General features: G+C 38.8%; 1 protein-coding gene across 2 annotated transcripts in view; it reads left to right on the forward strand.

The window, feature by feature from the left end:
* Positions 1 to 24,686, forward strand: part of Abcc2 (ATP binding cassette subfamily C member 2) — an 86,571-nt gene that overhangs the window by 32,134 nt on the left and 29,751 nt on the right. For both annotated transcript variants that reach the window (XM_004838651.4, XM_087185121.1), the window contains 10 exons: positions 7,571 to 7,825; positions 8,838 to 8,903; positions 11,321 to 11,458; positions 12,012 to 12,158; positions 13,647 to 13,731; positions 14,637 to 14,703; positions 16,575 to 16,701; positions 18,421 to 18,597; positions 19,393 to 19,560; positions 22,541 to 22,721. In XM_004838651.4, the coding sequence (XP_004838708.2) occupies positions 7,571 to 7,825; positions 8,838 to 8,903; positions 11,321 to 11,458; positions 12,012 to 12,158; positions 13,647 to 13,731; positions 14,637 to 14,703; positions 16,575 to 16,701; positions 18,421 to 18,597; positions 19,393 to 19,560; positions 22,541 to 22,721 (1,411 nt within the window). The remainder of the gene's footprint in view (positions 1 to 7,570; positions 7,826 to 8,837; positions 8,904 to 11,320; positions 11,459 to 12,011; positions 12,159 to 13,646; positions 13,732 to 14,636; positions 14,704 to 16,574; positions 16,702 to 18,420; positions 18,598 to 19,392; positions 19,561 to 22,540; positions 22,722 to 24,686) is intronic.

Raw genomic sequence — 24,686 nt, forward strand, 5'->3', positions numbered from 1 at the left:
GAAGTTATTTCTGCATCTTCCAATCTATTCCGCTGATCCTCATGTCTATTTCTTTGCCAGTATCATGCTGTTTTTATTTTATCACAGTAGCTTTGTAGTATAGTTTCAAGTTGGGGATTATGATACCCCCAGCCATGTCTCTGTTGCCTAGAATTTCTTTTGCTATTCTAGGTCTCTTCTGGTTCCAAATGAATTTTTGGATGGTTTTCTCTAGTTCTGTGAAGTATATTGTTGGAATTTCAATCGGCATTGCATTAAATCTATATAGTAGTTTTGGAAGTATGGTCATTTTCACTATATTGGTTCTTCCTACCCAGGAACAAGGGATGTCTTTCCATTTTCTTATATCCTCCTCGATCTCCTTTTTCAGATTGCTGTAGTTTTCAGTGTAGAGGTCTTTTGCTTCCTTTGTTAGATTGATTCCTAGATATTTCATTTTTGGGGATGCTATTATAAAAGGAATTGTTTCCCTAATTTCTCTCTCAGTGAGTCTGCTATTTGTGCATAAGAAGGCTATTGTTTTTTGAGTGTTGACCTTATATCCAGCTACTCTACTGAATCTGACAATTAAGTCTAGAAGTCTTTTGGCCAAGTTTTTTGAGTCTTCTAGGTAAAGTATCATATCGTCAGCAAATAATGACAGTTTAACTTTTTCCTTTCCTATCTTTATTCCTTTGATTCCTTTCTCTTTTCTAATTGCTGTGGCTAATGTTTCCAGAACTATATTGAACAGGAGTGGTGATAGTGGGCATCCTTGTCTTGTTCTTGATTTTAGTGTGAAAGTTTTCAGTTTTTGACCATTTAGTATGATGTCGGCTGTTGGTTTTTCATAGTTAGCGTCAATCAGGTTGAGATAAAGACCTTCTATTCCAATTTTCTGTTGGATTTTTATCATGAATGGGTGTTGGATTTGGTCGAATGCCTTTTCTGCATCTATTGAGATGATCATATAGTTTTTGTCCTTGACTTTGTTAATATAGTATTACATTTATTGATTTATGAATGTTGAACCATCCTTGCATCCCTGTGAAAAATCCAACTTGGTCAGGGTCTATGATCTTCTTGATGACTTTCTGTACTCTGTTTGCCAGTATCTTGTTGAGGATTTTTGCATTGATGTTCATTAGGGAGATTGGCCTGTAGTTCTCTTTTTGGCTTGTGTCTTTCCCTGGTTTTGGAATCAAAGTCACACTTGCTTCCAGGAATGAATTTGGAAGCCTTGCTTCCCTTTCAATTTCCTTGATGAGTTTAAAGAGTAATGGTGATAGTTCTTCTTTAAATGTCTTGTAGAATTCAGCAGTGAAGCCATCAGGACCTGGGCTTTTCTTTGTTAGTAAATTTTTTATTACATTTTCAATTTCACTCATTGTAATTGGGGTTTAGAATTTCTATATCTTCTTCATTTAACTTTGGTAATTCATATGTATCTAGGAATCTGTCCATTTATTCTGTGTTTCCCATTTTATTAGAGTACAGGTTCTCAAAGTAGGTATTGATGATCCTCTGGATTTCTGCTGGGTCTGTTGTGACTTCACCTTTTTCATTCTTAATTGCATGAATTTGAGCCTTTTCTTTCCTTTGTTTTGATAAGTTTGGCTAAAGGTTTATTGATTTTATTTATTCTTTCAAAAAAACCAACTCTTTGATTCATTGATTTTTTTGTATCATTCTCTTAGTCTCCATTGCATTGATTTCTGCTCTGATTTTTATAATTTCCTCTCTTGTATGAGCTTTGGGTTTGTTATGCTCTTCTTTTTCTAGGAGCTTGAGGTTCTGCATTAGGTTATTTATCTCAGTTCTCTCTGTTTTCCTAATATGGGCATTCACTGCTATGAATTTCTCATGTAGAGCTGCTTTCATTGTGTCCCATAGATTCCTGTTTGATGTACTGGCATTATCATTTATTTGTAGAAACTGTCTAATTTGTTCTTTAATTTTCTCTGTGACCTATTGGTTGTTCAGGAGGCTGTTATTCAATTTCCATGTGTTTGTGGGAGTTTTGCTGTTTCTTATGTTATTGATTTCCAATTTTATTGCACTATGGTCTGATAATATACAGGGGGTACCTTCAATTCTTTTACATTTGCTTAGACATGCCCTATGAGCTAGATGTGGTCTATTTTGGAGAATGGCCCATGTGCACCTGAAAAGAATGTGTATTATGATTTTGTGGGTTGGAACACTCTGTAAACATCTATTAAATCCATTTGTTCAAAATAGTTTGGTTCAGTTCTAGAGTTTCATTGTTAATTTTTTGTCAAGATGATCTGTCTATTTGTGATAGTGGGGTATTGAAGTCCCCCACTACAACTGTATTAGTGCTTACTTGGTTTTTCATGTCCATTAATATTTGTTTTATATAGTTGGGGGCATTCATATTTGGTGCCTATATATTTATGATTGTCATCTCTTCCTCTTGGATTGTTCCCTTCACAAGGATGTAGTGGCCATCTTTGTCTCTCTTAATCAGTTTTGGTTTGAAATCTACTTGGTCTGCCAATAAGATTGCTACCCCTGCTTTTTTCTGGGTTCCTGTGGTGTGGAGAACTGTTTTCCATCCTTTTACTTTCAGTCTATGAATTTCTTTTTGAGTTAGGTGTGTTTCTTGTATACAGCATATTGCTGGATTTTGCTTCTTAATCCATTCTGTCAGTCTATTTCTTTTGATTGGTGAATTGAGGCCATTAACATTGATAGTTATAATTGATAGATATTGACTCATCCTTGTCATGATGTTTGCCGTTGTTGGCTCTTTTTTTTCTTATTTTTTCCCCCTTTCCCTTTAGTATCTTACCTTGCCTGGTGGCTTCCCTCTGTTGGGCCTCATGGAGTTGTGACCTTCATTGTCTTTTTCTAGGATATTGCTTAGAATTGTTTGGACTGCTGGTTTGGTGTTCATGAAATTTCTCAGGTGTTCTTTGTCGTGGAAGTATCTAATTTCCCCATCAATTTTGAAAGATAATTTTGCAGGATACAACAGTCTAGGTTGGAAGTTATTTTCTTTTAGGGCTTGAAATACTTCACTCCAGGCTCTCCTTGATTTGAGGGTTTGTGTTGAGAAATCTGCCATGATTCTGACGGGCTTTCCTTTGTAGGTGATTTTTTCTTTTCTCTAACTGCCTGTAGGATTTTGTTCTTCTGTTGGGTTTCTGGGATCTTGACTATTATATGTCTAGATGTAGATTTTTTTGATCATGGCTAGTTGGAGTTCTATATGCCTCACTTATCTGTATGTCCAATTCTCCACCTCTGTCTGGGAAGTTTTCTACTATTACTTCTGTGAACTGCTTTTTAAGTCAATTGTACTTTCTCCTGGTTTTTTCATGGACTCCTGTCAGTCTTATGTTATTCTTCTTTGCATCATCTAGCAGCTGTTGGATTGATTTCTTGTGGTCCCTTTGTATTTTGAAGAGATCTCTGTTTTCATGGTCCTTAACCACAATCCTGTCTTCTATATCTGATATTCTATCTTCAGATTCCCATAATCTGCTCTGCATGCTTTCAATGGAGTTTTTCATCTCCTGGATATCTGTTTGAATCCGTTTCATGGATTCCATTTCTTTCTTATGTTGGGCAGTCATGGTTTCCATTTCTTTCTTATGCTGGGCATTCATGGCTTCCAGCATGTTTCTGAGCTCATCTATTTTTTTTTATCTGTTTCTGTTCTAGAGCCTCTAATCATGTCTTTCACTCTACTCACCATCTCTATAGTTATCTGGGAGATTATTTCTGTTTTGTATTTTTCTAGAGCCTCAATCATCTGTTTTGTTACTTCTTGTGCTATCAGTTCAGGTTGTTCAGGTGGTTGATTATCAGACTTTTCCACCTCGTTTCCTCCAGAATTTGCCTTTTGTTGGGTGGAAGTCTGAGTTTGTGCGTTAACTTAAATGTCTTCTCATTTTTGTTTTTGGTACTGTCCTTGGTTTAATTTCTGGGTTGATATTTTGAAGTTGTTTATTGTAAGTATCTTGTTGATGTCTTTAGAACACTTATGGAATGATTGCTTCTCAGAGGTGTCTTCCAGATATAGCTGGTCTTTAGGTTTTGAGTCTCTAATGTCACTGAGGCTATCTCATCTTCATTACAACAGGAAGGACAACTGATTAGATCAATCACAACACCTTAGCCCAAGTGATACAATCAGCAACACAATAGCATCAAGTACCTCTTAGAAAAGACAATTTGTGGTAGTTATTAATCTATCACCTTTAACTGTGTGAATTAAATCAAAATCAAGGACTAAGCCAACATATGTTTATAGTGAATAAATGCTTCAATATAGTAACTTTACCCTTCAGGATGGGGACTTAGAAGGAGTTGGAGAGGGAGGAATAGGTAAGTAGAAGGATAGAGCAAGGTTAGGAGTGAGGCCAGAGGGCACAGGCAAGAGAAGGAAAGAGAAGCAAAGAAAGATAAAGAAGAAATAAAAATTAGGGGCAGAACAGGAACACAAAGGGAGACGAACAATGTGGGACAGCAAGGGAGCAAGGCAGAGAGAGACAGAGAAAGAAAAGAGAAAAGAAAAAAAAAGAGAAAAATAAAAATTTGTAAAAGAGTAGCAAAGAAGAAAAAAATTCAAAATAGGACCAAAAAAAATAGTGGTAGTTTTGAAAATAACAAATAAAAGATAAAAGTGAAGGGACTCCTTCAGGGTATGTCTCTGCTGTCACAATAGACAACGTGGGCAGCAGTATGCAGTTAAAAGTCAATGAGTCTCAGTAAGCCAGTCACAGACCTGTGAGATTCAGGCAGATTTCTGGCTTCAAGTCCCAAGTTGAGCTCCTTGCCCTCCTGTAGGGTTGAACTCTGCAAGGTTCTATTGCAGGTTCCAGCTACCTTTTCCCTGAAGATAGTCCAGGTTCAAATGGGAGGTGTTGATCCCTCCAACTTACCAAGCACAGTGGTCTGGTGCCTCTATTGCTGAAATTCTCTTCACTTTTCCAGTGGGCTTCAGTTTTCATCAGGGAGCCTGAGAGAGGCCCTCTCTCTGTTGTTCACTTCTGCAGCTCAGGACAATGGCCTTTATGCCCCACTGTCCCTCTGTAGTGCGGATCCAAGTAGCGGCTAGGTCTCCTGGTTGCAAGTGGGCAGAGCGAGCCGGACTGAGCAGGGTGCAGTCAGCCTGCGCCTGCTCTGCCTGCGCTGCGGCTGAGCTGGCAGCTGGTGAGTGTGCTCAGGGGGTCCTCACAGGCTAGGTCTCTGGCTAGGTCGGCTAGGTCTCCTGGTTGCAAGTAGGCGGAGCCTCTTTTTAAAAAAATACATTTTCTGTTCACTGAGTTGTACAGACCTGGGAGGTTTTCCCTCTCCTTAACAAGATTTTGCCTAACTTCCCTCTGATTTCTATTTATTTATTGTGTGTATGTGGTGCTGGGATTGAACCTAGGGTTGCTCTTCCACTGAGTTACATCCCAAGCCTCTTTTATTTTTTATTCAGAGCCAAGATCTCACTAAGTTGCCTCAGTTGCCATAAACTTGTATCCTCCTGAGCTACTCAGCTTCCTGCGTAGCTAGGAATTCTGGCATGTGCCTACTGCCTGGCTAATATATTGTTCCTAAGGTTTAACTTCTTAGGGCAAATGTATTTTTCTTAAGTCCTATATGTCAGGGTGAAATCTAATTTAATCTCTTAATAGGTGAAAATACAGGCGTTATGATCTGTGACTCTAAGCTCAAGGGAGCAAGTCACACATGAGGAGATAGAACTTTTTATGTCAGAACACCAGTTGCCATCTCTGACTCTTTCTTCTCCTAATTAGAAGGTTCCATGATAGTGACTTCTCCTTTATCCAGTTTTCTCCTTTGTTTTCCTCTTTTGAAACACAAGATATCCTTTTCTTCCCCGAGTAGGCGTTGACTCATTGAAAGACGCATGCTGGTAATGCAATGTCTTTAGATCAGAAGTCTAGTCAAGTCCTTTGAACTCTATTACTCTCACATTGAAATTAATTTCTCAGTTTATTCTTTTTAGATATATTAAGTCTCTTCTGGTTTGCAAGTCATACAGTTGATAACCAGACTGTCTCAGTGCTATTAATGTGGACTAATGTGCACTTTAAAAATTGTGATCATTCATTCTCACTATTATGATTCTTGATATATTCTAGATTTTGCAGTTCTTATGATCAATAAAGAGATCTGTAAAATATAGCACATGCCACCCTCATTTAAATAAATATTGCTTCTAAAAGAGTTATAAAAGTTGCTAATTTCATGGTTAACAATGCTTTGCTGTTTATTAAATACTTTTCATATCCATTATCAATTCATAACACTGTGAATTATTTTATTTTATAGAGAAAAATAAGGCTTATATAATTTCAATGCTTTTAATCATATAGCCAAGACTTGCCCCAGGGCAAAGGCTGTTGGCACTAAATCAATGACTTTTCTACATTATTGAGAAAAGAAATGTATAATGATTACCTTGAAGGGTAATTGGATATTGCTTTTATTTTTATTTTGCTTTTCTGTACAAAAGGGGAGACACAGCTTTGGGCTGATACCTTTTGAACCTTGGTGGCTTAATATTTTAAGAACATTTTCTCTTTCACTGTATAATAAAGAATCCTGGTCTGCTCCTAAGACTGTACTGGTGGATAAAGATGACAGTAGAGCTTTTAGGAGGAAAATGGAGGTGGGTATCTATGGCCACTCAGCTCATACACTGTCTTTGTAGAAATTACAAGCAGCCTTCTTATCTACTTTGAAGATGCAGGCCACACCAAATGGTGACTTGGTGAGCATAATGTAAGCTAGTTTCAGTGTTCTGGTGCATTTATTCAAACAGTTGTTACCAGTAACAGATTGATGAGTATTAGCCTTCTGATGTCTAATATGAATGCTGGAAGCCCATAATGCAAGATTCAGGCTTTTAGATATTGCCAGAAATTTTCTGATAATATTTAGATGTTTTATTTCAGATGTAGGAACTCACAGATTTCCTGTTTGTTCTATAATCTCTGTCCTTGGGAATGTTTGCAACCTCAGTATAAGAGTATGCTTGTAAATAGCAGTGCCACATCAAAAAATCTCAAGGCCAGAATCAAGACATGTGATTTCCTCCTTTTCTTCCTCATTTTCTTTCATTCTTCAATTTTTTAATTTCCTGCTTCAACAGGGAAATGGACAGATGTAGCCCTTATCTTCACAGAGTTTATATCTGGTATAGAAAAATGAAATAATTATAGTTTACTGTAATGACAGTAATTTAAAAGGTAAGTACAGAGTGTTATGGGTACACAGGAGAGGTATCTACTGTATCACAAACTTGGGAGTCAGAGTAGTCCTCTCAGAAGCTGCATCTGTGTTGACACCAAGGATTAGTAGGAATTTTCTGAGTAAAGAAGGGTATGGATGGGTGGGGCTAGAGAAAGGTGGAAATAGGAGAAAAGGGTGGTTAAGAAAGAGAGAATACTATTTGTAGGTTTGAAGGCAAGAAATCAGTCTCTTGGAGAAGTTATGTCCATATGGAGTCCATCCTTCCATTGTTTTCCATTTCCTCAGTTTTCCCCTCTACTCACCAGTATATTTGGTCTTGTCCATGGATCCCAATTTCAATCTTTATTTCTAGGCACTGACCCTGTCCAACTTGAGCAGAAAGCAGTACACTATTGGAGAAACAGTGAACCTGATGTCTGTGGATGCCCAGAAGCTCATGGATACATCCAACTTCATTCACTTGCTGTGGTCAACTGTCCTACAGATTGGCTTATCCATCTTCTTCCTGTGGAGAGAGTTGGGACCTTCAGTCTTAGCAGGTGTAGGGGTGATGGTTCTCTTAATTCCAGTTAATGGAATATTGGCCACAAAGAATAGAAATATTCAGGTAAAGAAAACAGTCATCCTGGGGAGGTATGTCTCTATAGTGTCTAAATTCTTTAACACTTACTCTATTCTAATTTTTAGAAGGAGTTTGGACAAGGCAAAGCTAGTGAAGACTTTCCATCATTCCAAAAGGCTTTCTTTGTCTTTCTTTTCATCTTCTGACCACTTTAGGATTTATATAATCTTCTAATTCTCTAATCTTCATTTATGTTAGAGGGAAGAGCCTAACTGGAGAGGAAAGGGCAGCCCTGGAAACCCTGTACATAACTGTTCCACCTTGCTCTGCTGGGGTGCCTTCCCAGTGGTGATTTTTGATTCTTCTTCTCCATCATAGCAGTATAAACCAACTACATAGAGCAGACTGATGAGTGATCCCAATTTTCAGTTTAAATCCCAGCAATCACTTTGCAGTCAACAGGTAGAATGGCTCAATATAGATAGTGCTTAGCTCTGCTAGGTATTACAGGTTAGATGGATTTAATGGTATAATTTTTTCATTCACTTGTTTTGCATCCGTTTAGTTACAAATAACTATTTTGAAAAAATTATTACACATTTGATTTTTTTCTGAGAACATGGCAGTAAATTAGACAAGGCTCTTGCTCTCATGGATCTTATATTTTGCTTAGGCACTAAACAAAGAAAAATACCAGATCATGATTGAAACTATACAGAGAATTAAAAGTGAAATGATAATAAGTGGGTGATATTTTTAATTAGGTCAAGAGATTCCTCTGATAGGAGGGGACATTTTAAGCCAAGCTCTGAATGACAAAGTCTGACTATGAAAAAGTGAGGGACAAAGGAAGAACGCCCTGAGAAGAAAGAACAGTCAGGCAAAGACTGAGGAACAGGAACAGGCTTGAGTGAGAGTTGGAGGGAGATGAATGCCATCACTGGGTACTTCAAATTCTGACTAACTAAGAGCCACAAGTACAAAAGAGGCCTAATGTCTGCACCAAAACTGAACTCTGTCTCATGAAAGTGTTTTTGTTTTGCCTTTTTTCTGACAGTTCAAAAATATGAAGTATAAGGACAAACGTTTAAAGATCATGAATGAGATTCTCAGTGGAATCAAGGTAAGGAAGCCAAGGAGGGGAAGAAGGGTTGAAGGGAGGGGAGAGGAATGAGGAAAAAAGGAGAATCAAGATGTATTATGTATAGGTACAAATTCCCTATGATGAAAATAATCATTGTGTATATCAAAATACCAACAAAATTAATTTTTTTAAAAAAAGAAAAGGAAGCCAACTATAGGCAGATCTCTGGGTGCAGTGACAGAAGCTGTGAATTTCTTGGCCTTAACAAACTCTATTAGAAGTTGTAGATTCCTGCTTCTTGGCCTATTGTGTGTCACCTGAGTCCTGATTCATTTACCTACAAGTCTCTTGTTTTATCTTCTGATGTCTCTCCCAAGCCCTCTTTTGAATATTGATTTCTATTTATTTAACCTAAATGGAGTTATTTGTGTTTTTACATTTTACTGTATAAAAATTTATTACGTACACTAAAGTAGAGAATGATATAATGAACCTGCATGGATTTATTCCCCAGCCCTGGCATTCAACATCCTGACTTAACTAGTTTCATGTATATATCCACTCCCCACTTTACACCTGCTATATTATTTTAAAGGAAATCTCAGATATCTTGTCATTTCATTCATTTAAAAAATTTTTATTTTCAGTACGATTGCAATACATAATGAATTCATTCATCATGGGGAGTTTGTAATGTATATCTTAATTCTTTACATATCCTTCCCCTCCCCTCTCTCCCACTTCCCTCTATCGCTTGGTCCCTTATAATTTACTTTTAGAGTAAAACTCCATGATGTTTTTGAAGTTTATAATAACTGTATGCTTTTCTTGGGGCTAGTGCTTCTGGCCCTATCTATTGTTTCTCCTCGGAAATGCTGACTCTCTCTAGGCTTACCTTGCCTTAATACAACTGTAATACAGTATTGTTATTATGCCTTACCAAAAACTAACCCCATTCTTTGACACCAGTTTCCCTGTTGCTTTACAGTTTGCTTTTGTTTTGGAGACAGGGTCTTGCTATGCAGTTCAGGCTGGCCTTGAGCTCACTATGTAGCCCAGGCTGGCCTTGAACTCACACTGATTCTCCTGCCTCTGCCTCCCAAGTGCTGGGATTACAGATGTGAGCCCCCTTGCCTGGCTCTTGCTTGCTTTTTTACCTATTAGTGAACTTAAATAAATATAGAAGAGTACCTTCATGTGGCATTTAGTTGGTGGTGATTTATTTATGTGTTTGTTTGTTTAGTGATACTGGAGATTGAAGCCAGAGCTTTTACATTAAGCTACATCCTCAGTCCATTTTTTATTTTTTATTTCTTTTTGGTACCAGGGATCGAACTTTGGTCCTTGCGCTTGTGCAACAGGTGGCAAAACCACTGAGCTAAATCCCTGGCCCTTATTTTTTATTTCAAAGCACAGTCTTCTTGCTAAATTGTCCAGACTGGGCTTCAACTCACAATCTTCCTGCCTTAGTGTCCCAGAATGCTGGCATTACAGACATGTACCACCAGGGCCCTTAATCTATAGCACCCCTCCCCAGTCATATTGAAGAACCCAGGTCATTTGTCTTTCTTGTAAACTGGTATAGTTAGATCTATCAATTCATTTAGATCTAGAGGATTGATTAGATTTAGATTAAGATTTTTGGGGGAAGGAAAGAAGTTACTTTCAAGTGGTATGTGGTGCTGTGTACTTCCAAAAAGCAGCAATGATGACTATTTCATTTGCAACAGCAGTTTGTGACCCTGGAAGTACATGAGGATCACCCTGTGAAGTTTGTAAAACCAATTGAGGTTGGAGCACTACAGTACTTCAAATCATTTAAATTGGATTCTCTGGGTTTGAGGGTTAGATGTTTATATTTTTAAAAGGCTTCAGAGTGATTCTTATATGCAACAAAGGTAAAAAATAACCATGGTTGTACAAATTTTATGATCATTGCTTAGGTCTACTTTTTCATTAGAAGTTACAAAATGATGAAACTATTTAAAAGGATGCTATATTAATTTTTAAATTTTAGTTAGTTCCTTGGTATTGACTATCTGGATTTCTATAAATAATTCTCTTTTTTTCTTTTTTCAACAAGTTAGCTCCCTAAAATGAAGTTTGTTCGTGATAACCGGGATAAATGTTTGCTTTTTTTTTTACTGCCTAGCTTTCAAAACAATGCATTTTGTCCTTTAAAGGTGATCAGCAAGTTCTTTTCTTTACAAAATAATAGTGTTTAATTAAAGGATTTAATGTTATCTTAAATTTCTTGAAAATGAAACAGAGGACCCTTGAAACACCCTGATAGTTCTCAGCTCTGATATGTCTTTTTTCTAGGGTGGCAAAATTAAAAGATAGACATGTTTTGAATCTCAGGTCTTGACTTTGGGCAAGTTACTTAGATTTTCTCAGCCTATTTATCACTTAAATGGAGCAATGAATGTGAGTTGTGCTCATTTCTAACCCATTAGATCCTAAAATACTTTGCCTGGGAACCTTCATTCAAAGACAATGTCAACAATCTTCGGAAGAAAGAGCTGAAGAACCTGCTGCTTTTTGGTCAGCTGCAGTCTCTGATAATATTCTTCTTACAATTAGCTCCTATCCTGGTGAGTACCAGAAGAGTCAGTGCACTGGGTAGATTTTGGACCTGAGTCAGCTTCCTGAAGAGAAATGTCTTCTTGACAGATTCCCAGCACCTCTATCCCTGATCCTGAACCCTCTTTCCTCAACCCTTATGCCATCATCCCTATGTTGTGCTCCCAACTCTAAGTTCACTTTTGTGTACTACTGTTTGGTGGTCTAGAAGCCAAGAGCAGTCTTTCTGGATGTTCATCATGGATGTGGTATCCATGAATAATTTGCATAGGAGGGTTTCTTCTTTTTTGGGGGGGGGGTGGTATAAGTGTATTAGTGAAAGGAACATTGATATACGAGCCAGAAAACACACACTCTGGCCCTAGCAATTCCGTTAATTGACTTTGTGACTTTGTGCAAGATATTTCTTCCTCTTACGGGCTCAGTTTTCTCATTAGTAACATGAAGAGGCTGGGATACACCCCTAAATTTCCTTCAGTTTTGGTATACTATGTTCCTGAAACTTAGCACAAGGCTGCTTGGACTCTTTTAGGAATAAACTGCTCTTGACTTTATTCTTTCCAGGTATCTGTGACTACATTTTCTGTTTATGTTCTGGTGGATAGCAACAATGTTTTGGATGCAGAAAAGGCCTTCACCTCCATCACTCTCTTCAATATCCTGCGCTTTCCCCTAGCCATGTTGCCCATGGTGATCTCTTCTACCCTCCAGGTACATAGAAATCCCCCTGATAACTGCTCATCTCTGATTAAAAGCCTTAGAGCCCAGAATGACTGCCCTGTTACATTCCATGTCTGTCTTCTGCTGGTGAACTTTCAACTAGAGAGGTGTTTGGTCTCTATAGACCAATGGTTTGATCTTAATAAAATCACAAGCTCTCTAAGCCTCACTTTATCTGACTCTAAAGTGAGGATAATCATACCAACCTTATGTACCTCACAGTGAGAAAATCTTGTGAAAGCATTTGAAGAGACTATTATGATTATCCCTGGTGTTGAGAATTTTTCTAAGCCCTTTTTCCAGCCTAGTTTCCCCCATATTTTTCTAAGGCTCCTAAGGTATTGATATAGCATTAGGAAAATATGGCACAAAAGGAAAGAAGAGTCTCTCTCTTTGCATGAACCCAGGTGGTGGTAAATTTGGGAGCCTCAATCTGTCAGAAAATGAGTTTAGAGTTTAGGAGGCCTTAGATAGGCCAGGGACAATGTCTTGGTTCTGGAAGCTGAGTCTAGTCACTGAGGAGGCACAAGGCCCAGACCTCAGGAGGATGTTCACAGGAAGATGCAGAGTGATAAGGGGGCCAGAATTTTGAGGCATAGAGGGAGTATTGTGGGGTTTCAGAGGTCTCCCTATCCTGGAAGGTATAAAGAAAGGCTGACCATTTGGCCAGTAAAGAAACAACATGTTCTCTTTAGACAACAGTTCAGTACTTAGTAAAAGCAAGACTGGCAAAGGTATCAGCTTCCTGCATTCCTTGTCCAGCTGTATAACACTGAACCTAAATGAGTCAGATGATTACACAACCCGAATGATGGGGCACTCCATTTCTGAGGAGCTGATCCACACAGCAGCTAAGTAGTTTTATAGCCTGCCATGATAGCCTAAGGAAGGGACAGGCTGAAAGGCTAACACTTTCTCATGACAGCCTCCCTGCAAGATAGAAGACTGGTGAGGAACACCTTTTGAAAGAAGCTCCTTGGAAACCTCCCATGTTCTCATGTTCTGGGGATCCCAGGGTGTTCCACTAACACTTAGGTCAGCTGCAGTTTAAGCACTGGCCAGTTCTTCTATCAAGGGTCCTAGTAGTGGCTCAGTTAGAATACTGGTGGGTCATCAAGGGATAAACTCAATTAATAACAGCAAGACAGAGGCCCAGTTGCCAGAAGTAGGTAGAAGTTACAGTTTTGTCTTAGAAGAAGGTAGAATACAGTTTCCAGAAATAGGGCTAAAGATTGGAAAGAGATAGCAGTAGAGTTGAACTACTTGAATTTTCTGAAGGGCTGAAATAGAATGTCTTAATTTCCTTTTTTCCAGTGGGATGGCTTCCAGGGATGAGGAATGAATGAGTTTGCAGTGGGAGTCAGGAAAGTCCAACTGTGGCAAATGGCAAATCATAGGCTGATGACAAAGTCAAAATCCTTGCCTCTTTGTGTTTGTTGTGACTTTTTAATTCTTCAGATCCTTTGTGTTCTTTTCTAGGCCAGTGTTTCTATAGAACGGCTAGAGAAGTACTTGGGAGGGGTTGACTTGGACACATCTGCCATTCGGCATGTCTGCAATTTTGGTAAACAAATTTGGAAGTTTCTTCTCAAAATTATTCATAGTGCTAGCATTTGAATTTTGATATGCAAGGGCCTAGTGTCAGCAAATTAAAAGGAAAAGGGAGAGATTAGTTTTTGATTTACACTTGTATAATAAGCATACTGTTTAGCTTAAATTGCATTTTCACTTAGAGTAGATTGCTTAGCTACATTGCTAAGCAAAGTTGGGTCAGCTCTTCTAAGAATAAGCAAGGAACCCTACAAATAATCCACAAAGCAGAAGTCAGGATGGAAAGCCAGGTGTGGTGTCACATGCCTGTAATCCCAGCGCTGAGGAGGCTGAGATAGGAGGATTGCTGAGAGTTCCAGGCCAGCCTGAGCTACACAGTGAGACCCTGTCTCAAAAAAAAAAAAAAAGTCAGGATAGAGCCAAGTTATGAAATTGGGAAGATACCCTGTAGTGAAAGCACACACAGGTTCTAAAGTGGAAGTGCCAAGCAGTGGGTCTGGAATCCAGATTGGAGAGGTAGAGAAGTTGTTGGGTGTGTGTGTCAGTGGTTGAACACTTGCCTGGCATGCACTAGGTCCTAGGTTTGATCTCCAGACCTAAAAGAGTAGGGAGGTTTATTTAAGGAAGTAGAACTCACATAAGGGGATTAGGCAACAGAGGGCCTGGAGATAACCCAACATCTGTAGGTCAGGAATCTGGGCTAAAGAATTTAGGACTTCTGAATAGAAAGAACTTCATATGCTGGCCACTTCTAGTCCCATCCTGGGAGCATTCACATGCACCCTGTTAGTGAGGTGCAGCAACTAACAGATGTGATCCTAGGAGCTGATAGTGGAAGCAATGACATATGAGGGCTGTAGAAGAGCAGACGGACATGTGGGGTGTGTTACTAAAGGAGGGAACTTTTTTTTTCAATAGACAAAGCTGTGCAGTTTTCTGAGGCCTCCTTTACCTGGGATGGGGACTTGGAAGCCACAATCCGAGAGTGAGTTGTCCCCCTGCCGTACTGATATTCTTTAGGATTCTCCTTGCTTTCCTGTTCTCAGAAAATTTCATATAATAGACCACATGGGAAAACAAACTATGTGTATATGTTCTATTAGATACTAGTGCCGGCTAAACCCCTAGAGGCATGAGCTGAGAACTAAGGTCCTTAACCTCTTTCCCCATGGTTATATTTTCCACCTTGCTTTACTACTGTGGGACTGTGACTCTCCAGCTGAGAACCTATGAAGACATTTGTTCTCCAGATAATGAATGGAGATAGTGCAGGGTTGGCTGGTAGCCCAGGTAGCCCAGGTCTCTGGATACAGTAGAGGATACACACAGAATATAAACTTAATTTAAATTCATTCATTCATTTAGGAATAGTAATCAGGAGCACTGGAATCCTGCTTTTCTCCCCAGATTGGTCAAAGGGAGCTGTCTGTATAAGATTCAATTTTGGATCTGGAGTCACATCAGAATAACCATTCCTACACCCCACTCTGCAGGTCACTTCTTCTGTCATGCCATAAGCCAATCTACTCTTGCTACATCGCTGCCCATAGTATGCCTGTTAAGCATCATGCGTAACAGCACATCCAATTCTTCCACTGTGTACAAGCAGAGTACTACAGAAGCTCAAGCAGGCCATATCTTTCTTTCTTCATACCTTGCTATCTCCCTTCTCTTGACTTCTCACCCTTCTCTCCTATTCCCACAGTCTCTAACATGGTCTCTGGGGCTGGCCCCAGTATGAGTGAGTGCAGGAGACCCTGCTCTGAACCTGCCCAAAACCCAAGCGTTTCCTTTTGCAGAGAGAAACAGGACACAGCTCCCACTTTACTCCTCTAAGCCTGGAAGAAGTTCAGCTCAATGGGCAGGTTGAGAAAGACTACAACCAAATTTCTAATGTTCCAAATGTCCTAGGGATTCAAATAATAGGACTGACACACAGAACCTTGTGTGTTCCCAAGATTCTAGCCCAATGTGAACTTCTCCTTAGCTAGAGAAGTCAGATTGTCAGTGATCAAGCCAGAGAATCTGCTTCTAGCAAGTATAACTCATTGAATAAATAAATTTGAGAAACATTGACTAAGAAGATAACATTTATTTATCAAGTAACTAGATTTGAACATTGACCCAGAACTAGATTCTAGCCCGGCTCTGTTAGTTTACAAACAAAAGTCCTTAGTCCAGAGCAAGTGACCTTTCAAAGTCATACAACGTAGCAGTGGCCGAGTTAGGACTGCAGTAAGCCAGAACTCTAGGTTCCATGTAGGTTTACTTGTTCAATAATACTCTGTTGGTTGTAGGGGAATTTTTCTATTGGAAACCTGCGTTTGGCACAGACAGTTTATAGATAAATTGGATAAATTAGGGTTCATTCTTTAGCTATTTAAAGCTAAAAAGAAAATCACTAAAGAAGTATTCTGAGGTCTTATGTATCTAAGACAATTTTTCCAATATTAAGGGAAATTTTCCTAAGCTAGACTCCATGGAGAGTCAGAAAAGTGGCATGAACTACTCTTTTAAAATAAATTTTATTATTTCCCCCTCCTCAAGCCCCTCTCCCTCCCTATGTACAAAACTTTGTTTCTATTTTTCCTTGTGTTTTTGCTTTTTTTTTCCTTGTCCCTTCCTTCCCTTCTCCCTCCTTCCTCCCCTTGTTTCCCTTCCCATTTGAATGTTTGCTTCCCATTTACCAATATCTATTATACATTTCAGTCCTAATTTCCATTTTTGGTTTCTCACATCAGGGAAACTATGAAGTATTTAAACATATGTGTCTGGTTTATTTCACTTAAGAGTATAGAACTACTCTTAAATATCCATATCCCCCAAAAAATCTTCAAAAATTTTTATCTCTTTCAGTGTGAACCTAGACATTATGCCAGGCCAACTGGTGGCTGTGGTGGGTAATGTGGGCTCTGGGAAATCCTCCTTGATGTCAGCCATGCTGGGAGAAATGGAAAATGTCCATGGGCACATCACCATCAAGGTAAGAGAGAATGCTAATGACTTCTGACCCTCAAATTTGGGCCACTCATTGTCATTTTCTCTTTGGGGAGAGTGCACTAGTAGGTGAGGCCTTGGTGATACTGGTAGATTTGTAAACTATAGATTCTCTGCACCATCCCAGGGTCTCTGGGGAGAGTCTAAGAATATGCCTTTTTTATGAGCTCTCCAGTTGATTCTCATATGGATATGGATAGCTATTGACTAGAGATATCCTCCTTCAAAGTCTAGGCATTTCTGCTGTTTTTATATGTTTCTGAAAATCTCAAATTCTGCAAAATTGTGCGATAAAAATAACAAAACCTAGAAGGAAAAGAGTTGTTAATAGATGACTGAAAACTGAATGCCAGGCATGCTTACACACACCTATAATCCTAGCACTCTGGGAAGCTGAGGCAGGAGGATCTGAAGTTTGAGCCTAGCCTGGGCAACTTAGTGACTTAGCAAGATCATGTCTCAAAATAAAAAATAAAAAAGGTTAGGGATGTACCTCCATACAAAGGCCCTGGGTTCAATCCTCAGTAAACACATGCACACACACACACACACACACACACACACACACACATTAAATAACCAACAAAAACTGTACCAATAGTAACAATAACCAGAATAGGAAAAAAGTAGCTTTGTAAAATCAACACTGGAATTTGTACCCTATATTACAATTAGTCTGGGCTCCTTTTTTGCAAGCTAGATCTTTAAAGGCATTTGTTTCCAATACAAAAACCTGGCATGGGGTATTGATTTCCTCATCAATCATGATTTTTTAACATAAGGGAAATATTTTCAAGGCACCTTTATGAACACTCTGAACTTCCCCAGAAAGCCAAATTTAGAGGAGATTATAGGTATTTTTGAATTATTAAAACAGCCACTATTTACACAAAAGAAAAACAAGTCTACATTTTCAGCATTTTTTCTTAAGATCTTCATATATTGTTAAAGTTTTTTTTTTAAATATGAGAAAGCTTGCTCCTGATTCTTTATATTGACCTACTTAAAAAAATTATAAAAACATATTTTCTTCCACAATATACTAACATCATTATTTGCCAACTCCTAATGAGTTAATTTGCATTTTTTAAGAAACCATGCACTATATATATATGTGTATATATATATGTGTGTGTGTGTGTGTATATATATATATATAATATATATATATATACACATAGCAGAGAAGACTCTATACATTTGTTTCCTCACTCCTTTTGAGAAGCTTTTTATTGTCAACTCATAACTGAGTTCTTTCTCAAACACAGGCATTTGTCAGTCTCTATGTCACTTTGAAAATAATCTTCTCTGTGTACCCTATTGTGTTCTTTAGTTTTTGTTTCCTAAAATATCATCTATTCCATTTCCTAAAAGTGTTAGCACTGTATTAGTCCTAGGAAACTCATTGGGTCTGACTAAAACCATTATCTAGAAGAAGCATGTGCATTTATCTTCTGATTTTTCAGGATTATGTCAAGAAATTAATAGTCTAATGGGGAGTGTGTTAAATGATGAACAGGATATTGAATCTTTCTCCTTGGTCCATACCATGCAAGCACATTAATAAATATCAAATGTTTAGGCAGCGTGTCGCATAGTTCTTTGAATCTAAGCTCTACTTTTTTTCTTACTCCTGCCACCTCATCCTTCAACCCTGCATTTCTGGCAGTACAGCTTTCATATGGTCTGATCCTTTCTCATTTAGGGTACTACAGCTTATGTCCCTCAGCAGTCCTGGATTCAGAATGGCACCATAAAAGACAACATCCTTTTTGGATCAGAGTTGAATGAAAAGAGGTATCAGCAAATTCTGGAGGCCTGTGCTCTCCTCCCAGACTTGGAAATATTACCTGGAGGAGACCTGGCTGAAATTGGAGAGAAGGTAGGGTCCTTGAAGGGCGAAGAAATATTGATGAAAAAAAGTGAGGACGATGGAAGAAATACACAGGAGTAACATGGTTGACCAATCTTGATAGTCATGTTTGGAACAAACACCAAAAAACATGCATATGCACTAACTGCTCACAATATTTTGTGCAAATAACTCTGAATTTTTAAACTTGATGCCTGGAAACAAAAACAAGAATTATTGATCTAAATCAAACCTAATGAAAAACTATGTCATCTGTTGCATCTATGTTAATAGTGACTGGCCCAAGGTTTATTGTGTTATTAAATGCTTCTTGTAAAAATAGATTTTAATGATATTGTATCCATAGAATGGATATAGCATAATTTACTTCATAGTTAGAATGTTTTCATTTTTCCTTCCCATTAATAAAAACTAATATAATAACCCTTTGAGGGACAGTGATTTTTCAGATGCTAGACTGGTACAGACATAGGTCTGGAATGAGTTTGTCCCTTAATTCAGGATGCATTTATTGAGCATCTGCTAGGATAATATTCATAAACCAAATAGACTCTGACAGCAAGCAACAAAAATATTAAATAAGTAAATCATATGATAGAAAATGCTACCTTGTGCTTGCCTTTGATTACTGGGTTTCAAGTTACTTATTTCAATGAAACTTACTTATTTGTATAAAGAAACTTATAAGGCTTTTAAGCCCTTGATATTCAATTGAGGCAAATTTCTTCCTTTTACTCTTCCTTATTAGATTATGTAAAGTGGATTTAGAGAGTGGTACTTAATAGAAATCATTTTCTTCTTCAGGGTATAAATCTCAGTGGTGGCCAGAAGCAGCGAATCAGCCTGGCTAGAGCTGCCTATCAAGATTTAGACATCTATATTCTAGATGACCCTCTATCAGCCGTGGATGCTCATGTAGGAAAACATATTTTCAATAAGGTCTTGGGTCCCAATGGCCTGTTGAATGGCAAGGTGAGAAGGCATTCAAAGTGATGAAGATATGTGGATGAGGAGATGGAAATCATACTGTTTTGAAGCAAATTTTATTTTCTTGCTCTCTCGGCCTCTGAGGAGATACAGTATCAGACTGATCTCCTTGGAGCCTATCCAATGAAGATTTCCATCATGAAGTTGTGATTTATATTAGAACTGGCTAATTTGAGCATCATTCTGTGGCTTTTATGTTGAACCTCTTAGAATGATTTTGATAAAAATATTTATTGACCTATGGTTACAATAAGAAATATATTTGGTCTTTGTCCGGATTTCCTGGCACAGAGTTCCTAAAACCCATGGAATTTCAGGAGTGATAGGATTATCTTTTGTTATTCATAAGCCCCTCCTATCATGCCTGAGTTTATCCTAATGAAATGGCTTAGGGCAGGACTCCTAGACAGCTTCATTATGGGGCTGATGATCACCAACACGAACAAGTAGTTTAAAGTTTGGAACTTTCAGCCCTCCCACTAACCTCCAGGTAGGAAGTGGTGGTAGGACTGGGTTATAAATACTCTTGAACAGTGAGATTTGGAGAGTTTCAAGGTTGGTGAACATATCAAGGTGCAGGGAGGCTAGTACAAAGTGACAGCATGAAAGCTCTGCACTGCTCCTCCAGAGCTTGCCCTGTGCATTGTTTTCTTTTGGCTGTTCCTGATCTATATCCTTCATCATAAGTTGATTAAATAAGTAATCTATTTTCCTGAGATCCCTGAGGCTTTCTAGAAAATTATGGGACCTGGTGAGAAACTGAAAGTGTAAATAAGGACTAAAAGGTATAATAGATAATGTAAAATAGGAAGAAAAGGGGCAAAGAGGAGGGGGAAGTGGGAGGGGTAGGAGAAAGGAAAGAAGGGAATGGAATTAATATGAGAAAATGGAAAAATGGAAACAAAGTCTTTGAAAATAGGGAAGGATGGAGGGGTTGAAGGGAGGGCAGGGGAAGGGGGAAAATAAGAGAGTATGTAAAGGTGCATATCTCCAATGATGAATGTCATTATATTGTACACCTAAAATGTACCAATAAAAGGATTAAAAAAAAAAAAAGAAAATTATGGGACCTTAAGTGGGAGTCCAGCTCATGGCCAGTTGTGAGAATTACGAGGAGCCTGAGACTATCTACTGGCATCTGAAATGGGGGACAATTTTTTTTTTTTTGGTACCAGGGATTGAACTCAGGCCCTTGCACCTTTGAGGTAGGCAGCAGAACCACTGAGCTAAATCCCGGCCCCTGGGGGACAATTTTGTAGGCCTGTAAACTAGGGGTCTGTGCTAATTTCAGTCAGTTTCAGAACTGAATTGAATTGTTAGACACTGAACTGGTGTCAGAGAACATCCCTTAGGACCCAACAATTCACTTGCTGGTGGGACACAGGTCATCCTTCAGGTATTATTAGGTATTATCCTTATGCTCTAAGAAGGCACTTTCCTGAGAATGTTTGCAGGATGTGAGAACACCGTACCTGAAAAGGATGATTTGACCTGAACACAAAATAATATCTAATAGTTATTTATTAGATACTCACTCATATCCCAGACCTCTACTAAGCATTTTCACTGTTTTCTCATTTGATTCTCACAATACCCTTATCAGACAGAACAGGTAAAGTGGGCAGAGAAAATCACTAGAGCTGGTTGTAGGCAGAGACCATGCTTTTGTGATGGTGGGCAAATTAGCATGATTATTCTGACATAGTGTGCCAAATTTCAAGAGGGGCTGACAGAGCCCCTCTGCTGATAACATAATTTCCCTTGGTACTGGGCAGGGAGATTCTAACAGTATTTTTGGCCTGTTGCCTTCAAGATTCTTGAATGCTGCTAGTTAAGGTTGGTGTGTTCTGGGCTGCTGTTCCACTGAGGCCCTTTGGCTCTCTTTTGAATCAGTGGATCAGCAGGAACTCACTCTCTCTCCTATTTCTGACCCCAAGTTCTGTCCTTAAGACCTTCTTAGTTTCATTCATTTTCTAGCTGAATACTCACCTTGTGCCAGGTTCATTGCATGTATAGATGGAAAGGTCTGGTCTTTGCTCTCATGTAGTCACAATTTAATGGAAAGACATATAGAAAAGCAAACAATAATATTACCATACATGAGTTATTTTCATTGTAGTCTGTATAAACTATAGTGGAAACATTGGAGGAATATCTGAGTCTTGCTAGAAGATTCAGGAAAGCCACCAGAAGAGCTGGCTTTGAACTGAGAATTAAGGGATGAGCACGTCCTGTATATTCTAGATAAGAAGGGTCTAGTCTCTGTTGGGTTGTGAAAAACAGAACAAAGGTAGTGGGTTTAGCTTATCTCTCCAGAAATCCATCACAACTTCACAACTCCTAATTCAGCCTCATTACTTATCTATAAGTGTTTGTCTTTCTGTCTCAAGTAGAGTTCCTATCTCAGTAGTCAGTTGAGGAATACGAAGGATGACCAGACTCTGACACCAACAAGGACATGGATAAATGTTTCTTGTCCACAGTGTCTCTAACATACTGAAATAAAGCTCTTTAGTACAATTATTTAGCTTTGTATGCACCAGTTATAATCATGGGCACTGGTGACTTTCCTAAATTCAATCTTTTGCTATCCCAGGACATGGAGGAGGATGTGTGTAGGATAAAGCTCATTTTCACTACAGGAAAACAACTATGAGTAGATCCATGATGTTCAAAGTCTCATTTCACATAGAATCAGGTTTTAAGATGTGGTTTTGGGAAAGGAGGATGTAAAATAAGCCAAATGATCAAGACTACATTATGAAGTAAAGCCCTAGTATGAATTGGCATGTATGTATTTCCCTTTTAAGAGTAATCCAGGGAAGGGGCCGGGATTTAGCTTAGTAGTACCATGCCTGCCACGTAAGCACAAGGTCCTGAATTTGATCCCTGGTACAAAGAAAAGAGTAATCCAAGGAAGAGGGTCGACACAGGCAGACAGCACAACTTAATGTTATTTTTACAGACTCGACTGTTGGTTACACATAGCATTCACTTTCTTCCCCAAGTGGATGAGATTGTGGTTCTGAAGAATGGCACTGTCATAGAGAAAGGATCCTACAGTGCTCTGCTGGCCAAGAAAGGAGTATTTGCTAAGAATCTGAAGACATTCACGAGACATTCAGGTTCTGAAGGGGAGGCCACAGGTATGTAAAGAGGATTGGAACGAGTATAGAACTCGGGGTCTGGGTGGAAAAAGTAGACCAATATATATCTCCTGTTTAGTATCCAATGAACTAGATTTGAAATTACCCAAAGTTTCAAACTCTACTCTTCTGTGCTCTGGGTAAAGAAACAAATTGAAATTATAAGCCTGGGCCAAACTTGTGGCTCACCCTGCTCATCTGTCTCTGACACTCAATCAAAGAACATCAAGGGTACAACCTAAAGTTTGGGTGAGTAACCCTTGTGGAAAGAACACCAGTGGATGCCAAGCTCCTGTTGATTCAAATCATACATCCCACTCCAACTACTGCAAACTCATTGAAACCAATTTCTGGCTGGTATTGTCACCAGTTTGCTTAGATCCTTGCTTTTAATAATAATGGAAATTAAAACTAAAGTACAATCCGCAAGAAAAAAAAGCTTTAATTGGAAACTTAGAGGGACAATAGGAAGACTCAAGCTTAGGTGGCTGGAGAGGGCACACTCACAGGGGTTCAGACTGGCTAACCACAAAGGTAGGGAGCCAGTTTTAAGGATTAGCTGGTGGGCTGGGATTTGGTTGATTTTCTCAGTTCTGGTGTCATAGTTCTAGAGTTCTTTTGGCTGAGGGGTGGACTCAAATGGGGCTCTGCCTTTCCTGGGATCCAGGTGATCACAGGTTCAGGGAAATGGCTCGAGACATAGTTGAATGTCACTGGAAATCCCCCATCCTGGTGTCCTTAACCTTGAAGAGGGTGAGATCATGTAAATTCAGGGCAATTCAACCTTGTGTTGCCAACTCCTAGACAGATACTCACCAAATGATTAACATATCTATATGAGAAGCTGAGAAGGAATTTGGCCCAAAGTTTTAATGTAGCAAAGGATACAAAATAGTCAAGCTTTGTTCTGCTTTTAGTTATCCATTTGTCTGTAGGCCCAAGTGAAGAGTCATTGTTTAGAGCAAAAATGGTCCCTGACTATCCCCAGAAGAAAACACAAATCATGCTGTTATGGAAATCTCGGAAAGAAATACACAGAGACACAGAATTCAGATAAAATAATAAAATTTCTTCTCACCAGCGGACGGGAACACCAGAAACCAGTCTGGTCAGTATCCGTACCCTCTCTGATCAGCATTTCCCTTTTTATGTCTTTTTTAGCCATTATCTCATCCCTAGTGGTCTTTGATATGTAAAAACAATTCCAGTTCCTATTTGCAAGTCACAGACACAAGATAGGCACATATAGTTGTAAATTCACCCTAGCATGGTAACTTTGTTAGGTTAATGAAGTTACAGGTTAGAGTCAGATAATCCTCACCTTAAACAAGGAGTTACAGGAAAAGCAAATCTTAAAAGAACACATTACTTATTTTGCTTCTACAACTACCTTAATATTCAATCTATTAAGTTATTTAAAACTTTTCCGTATCAATGCTTTCAAAGAGTAGTGGGTAAGGGCCCAGGATTTTATCTGTTCCCCATCCCTACTGTGGTCCCTGACTATGTAATGACTGCATAGTACTAATAGTATACTACTAAATTCTTGATAAGCTTTAATAAAGGAATCATGATTAAAACACCAAAAACTACTGGGTGCATGAACCAGAAAAATCATTACAGCGTCACAATATCCCATAGGAACAGCCCCTAATATTGCCACCTTTGGGTACACTGATTAACTCCATTTAGCAGTGGTGCCATTTGTTGTGACTCTTCCCAGGGACCTGCCAGTAGTAGTCTTGGGCATAGTGCTGGTTATCATCAGCCTCATGTAGTGATCACCAGCATGTGTTGTGCCCAGATTGTGAAGTCCCAGAGACCACCAGGAGGCCGTTTCCGATGTAAGCACACAAGGGTCGTTTATTCAAGCTTAAGCAGGGATTCTCAACTGTCACCGACACAGCGGATCGAGATTGAGAGCCCTGAGTCCCTAACTAGCAGGGTTTTTATTGAGAATACAAC

This window comes from Heterocephalus glaber, unplaced genomic scaffold (assembly GCF_053883595.1).
Source record: "Heterocephalus glaber isolate CG9 unplaced genomic scaffold, H.glaber_assembly_v1.0 deba00001497, whole genome shotgun sequence".
NCBI classification, from domain to species: Eukaryota; Metazoa; Chordata; class Mammalia; order Rodentia; family Bathyergidae; genus Heterocephalus; species Heterocephalus glaber.